This window comes from Dermacentor andersoni, chromosome 4, assembly GCF_023375885.2.
Source record: "Dermacentor andersoni chromosome 4, qqDerAnde1_hic_scaffold, whole genome shotgun sequence".
NCBI classification, from domain to species: domain Eukaryota; kingdom Metazoa; phylum Arthropoda; class Arachnida; order Ixodida; family Ixodidae; genus Dermacentor; species Dermacentor andersoni.
Window position 1 is genome coordinate 12,628,000 of NC_092817.1, and position 9,501 is coordinate 12,637,500.

At 47.0% G+C, this 9,501-nt stretch overlaps 1 protein-coding gene across 4 annotated transcripts in view; it reads left to right on the plus strand.

The window, feature by feature from the left end:
* Window positions 1-1,270: 1,270 nt before the first annotated feature.
* v (Tryptophan 2,3-dioxygenase vermilion) overlaps window positions 1,271-9,501 on the plus strand; it is a 308,315-nt gene continuing 300,084 nt past the window's right edge. The window contains exon 1 of one of the 4 annotated variants that reach the window (XM_055073396.2): window positions 1,271-2,297. In XM_055073396.2, the coding sequence (XP_054929371.2) occupies window positions 2,010-2,297 (288 nt within the window). In that variant the 5' untranslated portion in view covers window positions 1,271-2,009. The remainder of the gene's footprint in view (window positions 2,298-9,501) is intronic. The other 3 variants (XM_055073401.2, XM_055073397.2, XM_072287746.1) reach the window with 3 other exon arrangements.

Sequence of the window (9,501 nt, forward strand, 5' to 3'; positions counted from 1 at the left end):
ATTAAATCCTGAACAGGGCAATGCGTCAGGATGCAGAGAGGGGCGATTTTATCTGCCAATGTACGGTGGTCTTTCCGTCAGGCATGACAGACGCAACAGCCACTCTGTGGCTGCAACATGACCAAACCTTTGACCAAAATTTAGAACAACGGGGAGTCCCGCCCCTCTTCAGGGACTATTCTTGGACCGCGTCTTTCTTCAAGCATTCCAAAGAGGGCATTTTGGGCTGCGCGAATCTTTTTGTGTTTCTTTGTTTGTAGCGCGATACCTAGCCTAAAAGAACCGACAGGTTGCGTGCGTTCGAACTTTGTTTCATTTTATTTTATTTCAGCCTCGAGCTTAACTAAGCGTAACATTAGGTCATCCACCATTTAATTATTATTTTTGGTTTTTTTCTGTTATTCACCAGTTTCTTTTCTTTCTTTTCCTTTTTAGTAATTCTCTAACTATAACGATTTCGCTCATGACCCGCCGTGGTTGCTTAGTAGCTATCGTGTTGGGCTGCTGAACACGAGGTCGCGGGATCGAATTCCGGCCACAGCGGCCGCATTTCGGCCGGGGCGAAATGCGAGAGCACCCGTGTACTTAGATTTAGGTGCACGTTAAAGAACCCCGGGTGGTCCAAATTTCTGGACTCCTCCGCTACGGCGTGTCTGATAATCAGAAAGTGGTTTTAGCACGTAAAACCCCATACATTTTTTTTTATTTCGCTCATGTGGAAGTGAAATGTAGTAACAGAAAGTACATGCTTATAAGCTCTCCACCTGGTCCTTCTACTAAATCTAAATCTAACTTATAGAAATGACGGTACGAAAGCGCTTCTTGAGCATCTCGGCCTCGGAACAAACATCGCCTTTAAGGGCATTTAAACTAGACATTTCCTTTTATTTTATAGATTTTATATAGTACTACTGGTAGAACAAAAAGTATGCTGTCAAGAAAGTGGGGACAGGTTGGCATGTCATTTAGTGATCCACACAATTAAAAAGAATAACTGACTACACTTCTTTTGGCACGTAATATAATAGAATCAGAAGAGGCAAAATTAAATATTTGCACAAGAACATGTACGCAAACACTACAAAGCGTGATGTAGCAATCGTCTTGGAATTAGAGCCAGAATTCACAAGACTGTGAGTTCATAAGTACTACTTATCGGCTGCCCGCCTTTACTGGTACGATAAGGCGGCACCTAATCACGATCGGGCAGCACCTGTTATAGCGAACTGTTCTGGCTTACAAAGGTTATTTGGAAATACTAGCCACGGACGTAAAACAGACAGACATACTGACAAAGAACTTTAATGAGGTCGTGAGGAGCGCCGCACTTGGAGCAAAATTCGCAAAAAAATAAATACCCTTCAGCTCATAACAACTTTTATGATTAGGTAGTCGCTATCGCTATCCGCCGGCAGATGTTTTTACGAGCTACTGTAGCTTATGCAAACCGCTATCCTCCGAACACTGGTGCAGACAACCATGATATCGCGGGAGGCAAGTTGCGCTGCTTACTTTCAACTAGACAAAGAGCTATGAAAGACGATCATGCACAAGCCGGATGATACGCAATATTGCCTTATTCAGCGGAACACCGAACGCGTACACATAAGGCAGCGGCATGGCTGACTTCAGGTTGGGGGAATGTAAATAAATAAATAAATAAATAAATAAATAAATAAATAAATAAACGTAGAGTATACGTTAATGCCTCGTGCACATGTCAGAGCTAGCCAAAAGGATTCCTTTACTACAAAATTACAAAATTAAACAACCCTCTTTTCAGGAGATGAAATAGGCCACGGTCCAAGCGTACAGTGCGAAGGGACACGCCGCGATTGTCCATTGCTCTCGATAAGTCGCGCAGCTTCTCTCCTTGCTGAGCTTAAGGTGAAGCCGTAGCAGTCAAGTCCGGGCTCTTGTGTTGCACGGTCTCGAACCCTGGGCCAGCAGAAGCGGTGCGTAATAATCCGGTGCAGTCTACGCACAAGTCGGCGACGCGGTGGCCTCGGATGTGCGCATGGCACGATATCCGCTCCCTTTGGTGTAGGCGCTCCCGGTCTGGCGGCACGGGTATTTATGGGGGCTTCCGCCGGTACCGGACCGGCATTGTCGTCGTGCAGCGGCCAGGAGCGAGACGCGACCGACCAGGGAGGAGAAGCACGGCGCGCACCGACGATGGCCGCTGGCTACTGCGCCCGGCAGAGGCCGCTGGCCGCCGCCAGCAGCGGCGCGACGCGGTGCACCGCCGACGCTTGCGGCGAGGCCTTCGCGACGCTGCAGCACAGCGGCCAGCACAGGTGCGTATGCCAGGAGGGTGGACGCGCCACCCCGAGTGCTTGTCGAAACGCTAGACATTTCGTGGGCTATAGGAATGCGAAACTCGAGAGGCGCCTCATTCGAGCCTGCACCAAGAACATGTCATCTTTTGCGAACTCCCGGAAACATTTGTTTTATTTGTGAACCTTAGAAATGATATCGCTGTACTTTTCTTTATCATTGTTTCTTTTACGATCGTCGTTTCGAGCACGAATGCCGTGTCAACGCTTCAATCAGCCAAGCTAACTGGCCGACTTCAGAAAGGGACATCCTACAATGAATCACGCCCATTCATCAAACAGGTAATTGATGATGAATGAACAGCCAACCTCTCAACATGGCATTCATATATTAAGAAATAGCATTTGATTCAGTAGATATACAAGCGGTCATGGAGCCACCACGTAATGAAGAAGTACAGGAACCTTACGTGAATATCTTAGCAAATATCTATAGACGGCACAGATGCCTTAATTCTACGCAAGGAAAAAGAAAAGCGGGAAGATACCGATTAAAAAGCGGTTGGGCAACAAAGCAAACTCTCTCCAATGCTATTCACTGCATGCTCAAAATGAGTATTCAAGCTATTAAACTGGGAAGGGTTAGGAGTGAGGATCAACGGCGACTATCTCGGCAACCATCGGTTAGCAGATAACATTGTCATCTGCAAACACTGGGGACGATTTACAACAAATGATTGATGACCTTAACAAAGAAAAAGTAAGAGTAGGACTGAGGATTAATATGCAGAAGACAAAGGTAACGTTCAACTGCCCGGTAAGGGAACAAAAACTTATGATTGGCAATCAGCTTGTAGAATCTGTGAAAGAGTGCGTTTATCTAGGTCAATTACTCACAGCAGACCCTGGTCACGAGAATAAACGCGCGGTGGGAGTACAGACCTGCTCATCTGAATTCGAGGAATATAGATATATATATATATATATATATATATATATATATATATATATATATATATATATATATATATATATATATATATCTGTGTGTGTGTGTGTGTGTGTATGCGCCGATATATAATGTAACGACCATTTTTGTTCGATTCTATTCCTCTCTTATCGTTCACCGGCATACTCTGGTGATAGCGTAGCAGGAAAACCGCTCGGATTGTTTGATGTGCTGGATTCAAGCTCACAAAATAGCGCTGGGCTCTGCTGTGGCATAACGTGCAACTACGTCTAGGTATACAGTAGCGCGTGTGTATTTGGTCGCCATCGAAGTGACTGGCCATTGCGATGTGACGATCGAACCGGCGACCTCGTGCGCAACAGTAAACTGTCATAGCCACTGAGACCCCACATAGGCGATTGTGCCGCTTGGATCACTGGCAAAGCAATGAAAATTAAATAGTAATAATAATATTTGACTCGTTAAAGTATTCCGCTCCTTCTTCCCGAGCCTCTTTGCTTATTGCAACGATCAAGAACCTTCGGGCGGCGACGCCGAGCAACTCAAGCCCCGAGGGCACGCCACGCAGGTCGCGCGCATTCTCCGCGTGTGCTCTCTTGTCCACGTGCGAGTCGGGTCCAGCCGCTTTATAGACCCTTTCCTTGCTTACAAACATAGGCTCTGAATGGCTTCCACGGTTTCGCTCACTAACGTTACCTGCTAAACTTAGCGGGCAAGAAAGACGAGCGCGAGGAGCTGGAGTGCGTTAAAGCAGAAGCCTGCAGATTTTTTGCACTTTTCTCCTGTACATAACCACAATTTTGTAAGTATAGTTGGCCGTAAGTTATACGAAAAAAATTGTAAGTATAAATGTTCAGGCACTATGCGCCTTTCTTTTAACTGAAAACGTAAAATGAGACTTTCATTATATAGAAAATCTTCTATGCGCCGTTTTGTTCCGGAGTAGTAAAGGGATAAGGCACGTGACCGGAAGTTGCTTGTGGCCGAGCGCTCGCCGCTGGTGCCGGCATGGAGGAAGGAGATAAACTAAGAGGGAGCATGACGTGACGCAACCAGCCTTCGCTACCCTTGAAGTGATTGATTCCCTTCGCGTTAATTCCCTCGTGGTATCTTCCCGACACGTGACCTCGGAGACCCGGCGTATTGGCCGGGAATGTTTGGTTGCCGGTAGTTTTTAATCGATGCGCACTTGTTCGGGCGGCCCTGCCGTAGCGTCTTGCTCCTCATTTGCCCGGCAGGCACGTAATCGCTACGCCGCAAAACGTGGCTCAATCTGCATACTTTTTTGCCGTGCAATGTACTACATACTCCTCCAATTTTCCTGCCAAAATTATATTGACATATCGCATCCGGATTTTTCGCTGGATTGGGCACTCCGTGACACACCACTCCAGCAGTTATCGCTCCATCTTTCGCCTTTCCTTCAACTCTAGTGAAACGCTACGAAGTGGACGCTCGAGCCCTGCATGACAAACCGGGTCGTCCCAACCGAGGGGACCATCATAGAACAAGTGACCTCTGACTACTCTTTCTATGTGAAGGACCTTCATCTTTTTGTGGAAGACTTCCACATTTGGATCGCTATAAATTATTTTGTTTCATTAAGCCCACACAGCGCAAGCACCAAAAAGCTTGAGTAAAAAGATAAGTGTTGTAGTAACCAATTATTTAGTAATTGGTTTGCTGAGCTCTCCACAACTGAGAGAGTTCGCTCCAGCGTATCAAGAACGCTATTATGGGTTTTGCGTTAGGTTTCCCTCGTTTAAATCAGCATTCTGGGGCGTCAAAGTCGGCGTAACAAAAATGATACTTGGGGCTTTGTTTGATTAAGCAATTCAATAATTCATACAGATCTACCGCAGTTTTTTTTAGAGTTATAATTTTAGCCAAGAGAAAGAAAGGTAGCCGTCGCTAACATACGGCGTCAAGGATTCCTATATTTCTTTTCATGCTAACGAAACGTAAAGCGACAAACCAACGGCTTCGTAACGTGTGCTTTCGCACAGGCCTCTAATGTCTGAGCCACTTGAGGTAAGTACGCCATATAAGGACGCTGTAACATAAAGATGCTGTAAAGCTAATGCAAATCAAGGCCTGCACGCGAAGCTTTATCGCGGCGGTTGTTTCGTGTCGCCCCGCAGGCGCCCTGCAGCACATTTCTCATCCTTTGCCCACTCGCTGCTCGTGGCCGGGTTTTCCCCGAACCCAAGTCTGAATCGCCATCCTCTCCAACATCCGCTTTTATTTCTCATTTTCGTAAAATTTTAACCCTTTCTTTATTTCTTTTCTTTTGTTCCTCCATGACGTATGCCCGTTGTTAACGACCGCCTTCGTATCCCTCCTTTCTTTTTTTCTTTTCTGTAGTAGGTCATGAATTTGCCCTTTTGTCCTCTTCCATTCTCGACACCCTTTCCTTCCGGCATAATTTATCACTTTCATCGTTTCTTTTTCTCTAATTTCTTTCTCTCGCGCTTTTATTATACATATTGACAGAACAATAATTTCTGCTTTCCATTTAAAGTGGCTTTGTTACATGGCAGCTGTATGCTGCGGAGAACGCGTGACAATTATTGCACACAGGCACATACATTCATGTCAGGCTAATTTCACGCACCTAATACGTACCAGGAGCCCTATAACGTAAAACTATTCCAATATGTTTCTATTCCAATCTCCTGACGTCAAATTTGCGTAACCACCAACGCAAGCACCGGGCGGTCACCCGCAGGGTTGTTTGAACAGACCAATCAAACGCTCTCCTCGTTCATAGGAGGTCACTTTTGATTGCTTGAAAAACGAATAACATTGCCTACACTGAGCGGCTTGTCGTATCTAATTGGCTGACAAGAAGCGAGGAGAACGCTCAAGTGGAGAGGGATTCGATGGGGCCGAGCCACTGCACTGAAAGTCGATAACCGGATGAAGAGGGTGGTGCCGGCGTCTACGATTGGTCGGCTTTCCCTTACTTAGCTTGCGGTGGCTGGTCGCAAATCGCGGCGGCATGCAACGGAAGCTCAAGAATGACGCTAAAACGGACCCTCAGCAAAGAAGAGTTGGCAGAATGAGGGGGTAAACGTACCGAAAGTGCTCGAAAACGTTACACGGCCACGCAAGAAGTTTTATTATACGCAAATACACCCATGCTCTCCGGCAGGTGCGAGTAGCCAGCGTCTGAGCGATCAGCGGCAGCCATCTTTTGTTCCTTTCGGAACGGGGCAGCCTGCGGGTATTCCGAAGAAAATTCAGTTTTGTTCGGCATATTAATGCATCTTTATCGCGTACACGTCACTTTGACGCGGTGAGTTCTTGCGGTTTTGTGACGTCGCGTGACAGGCAGGTGAAGTGGGTGCAGCCCAAAAACCTTTACCAATAGCCGAGGGCTAATGGCGAAAAGGGGTCGAATCAGAAATAACTGTTTTTCTTTTTTCTGTCAAATCATGCATAATCAGTGTGTACACATCATATCAGATGGGGAGGCATCGCGGTTTTCGTGACGTCGCGTGACAGACAGGTGAAGTGGAGGTGGTCGAAAAAAGTTTTTGACCAATCGTGGAGGGCTGATAGCAGAATTGGAACAGAAAAGTTTGGAATAGTTTTACGTTATAGCGCCCCAGCTCTACTTAAAGATTTAGCAAAAGCGTCAGAGTCTAGCGAAATGAAGCAAAGGCGGGAGGTAAGTTGCTTCTGTCATTAGACGTTAGACGTTAGGCGTTAGACAATTAGACGTTTATTTCAAACCTATTCTTTGGCTTCGCAAATGAGATGTAGCAGAACATCAGCGAATCAAGTACAAAAAAAAAACATCCAAGGTATTTTTTTCTCTTTCTCTTTTTTGGAAGTCTTTGTCCATTTGAATATTGTTGTTTGGTAAACAAGAGATGAAAATCCATATTTTCCGCAAAACGTCACTCTGGCTTCCGATCACATCGATAAAAAATCGATCACAGACGCACAAACCAGAAAACAAAATAAGTACGCGATTTATAGACAGAAAGTTTATTTCAAACATCTTAAGCCCTTATATTGTATAATATAGAGCAACGACTTTGCGCAGAGCCAATGCGTCTGACTTGTTCCGAGTCAAACTTCTTTCTCCGTTACTGCATACGGAAAGCGATTGTCTGAGACGTTATTGCGTTTCACGAGCGTCGAATGCACAATGGACGTCTTGGAACGCGGTGCCCAAGAACGAAGGCAGCACAGCTACAACGCACTGGCCAATTTGGCACTAACAAGAGAAGCATTTGCCCGAAGTAAATAAATACCGCGTGCGACAAGTGCGGCTCCTCAGTGGCGTACGCATAAATCTTTCGACCCCCTTGGAGCGCATGAGCTAAGAAAAGGCCGTTTTGATGGCGCGGGGTCCTCATAGGCATCCGCCTGCCATTTCTGTTTCCTTCATGCACGAGTGAATCTCTTGTTACCGCCGAAGTACGCAGTCGTGCCCCTCCTGACTTCTGCTCGAGTGCCCGTCGAGCTGACGACAGTGCGCACGCTCGCTTTATACTGTATATATCGCTGCACGCACGCACAACTCAACGTAAGAGAATGCCGTCGCGTTCTCGACGTCGACGGCCTGAGGACGAACGCCGGGGGTCGTCCTTGTTGATGCTTTCTTTTTCTTTCTTATACACAGCGTCTTGTCCATCTTTCGACGACAATGCGCACAGCGTGCGGCTCAGTGCCGGCAGCTAGCGTATAAAGATGCCCTCCGCCGGAGCAGTGCAGTGCAGAGGCACACGGACCGCACCCACTAGTGTAGACGTGGCAAAAACGTCCGTCTGTCGTCTGCTTGTAAATCGATCGCCGCCGCCGGGCAATCTCGTTCACAGGACGCCAACTTTCTTCCCGCACGTGTGCGGTTGTTCGCTTCCGATATTTTTCGTTGTTTTCCCTCTCCACTTTCCCTACCTATCCGTGCATACCTCCTTGCTTGTTTCGACGTCTGCCTCGCCTACGTGACGTCTCCTCCTCATTGCTTCTTTTTTCTAAGTTCCTTTCCCCTTCTGTCCCCAAAGCACTGGCTCGCCGGTCTCGTAACCTTGGATCTGCGTATGCTTCCGGGCGTGTTTGTGATGTTTCGCTTTCCGACGAGCATTCGACTGTGTCGTCGAACCTTGGTGAAACTGAAACGTAGCACAACTGTAGCGCAGTTGAAAGCTGAAACTGAAGAAGAGAGCACTGCAAGAAAATATAAGATTACTCGGTCGACTTGGTTGCGTTCCCAAATAGCCAACTACTGGCAGCCTTGAGACCATTTCAACCACGGGCACCGGGTTGCCGCTCATAATGAATGCGACTGCGTACATGTTTATTATACTACAGCAGATATTGTGCACGCGCGCACGCGCACAACCAAAGTCGAAGCCTTCGGCGCTATGAGACGGTCGATCAATGTGTAGCACTATCCGACTGAAGACTCAGTTCGGTAACCGCGCACTTGGATAGGAAGGCTCGGTCTGATCAACAGCGGCCGCGAATACCACCGTGTAGCGTAAATACGCGACGCGAAGTAACTCACACACACGCGTACACTCACACCAAGCAGATACCACGCAAAGGACGCCTCGCGAAGTCGAGGAAGCAAGCAGAGGGATAACAGTATTTATCGAAACCCAGTTTTACTCTGCCTGAAAACAGTAGACAAGGTCGCAAAACGCAGCGTTCGAGACGGGGAAACGACGTCTGCGGCGAGCGAACGGGCTCGACCGGGGAGAAAGAGGCATGCGAACCATCAATGCGGGAACGTCTCCGGAATGCCTCTAGGTTGCCTTGTTTCATAGAAAAACGCGGTCTGTGGTGGTGACGGCATTCATTGCTTACAAATGCTACTAGCAATCTAAATTACACATCTGCAAGAAATGCGTGCCGCTAAAATGTTTGCTGCGAGTAAAGTTTGATGACATAACCAGCGTTCCGCGATGTGCGACCAGGTGATGATGCGATAAGCCGCGTAGGCCTCTCGGCGGCGCTGACAGTGCAGCGTTGTGTTGCTAGCTGACAAGCAAAGTGGTTGGCAATGTCTGGCTAATATCTGTGGACAGGAAGGCGAGAATTCAGGTTTGAAATTTAGTGTTAGAAAATCGGGTGTTATGGTATTCAATGAAAACAGTGAACAGACAGTGACAATACAGGGTCAGGAAATACTTCGGGTAAAAGAATATAAATACTTTGGTATATGGATAAACGAAGGCAATAGATATATGGAAACACAGGAAAAAATAATAACAGCAAAGGAGAAGACAAATGTGGCCA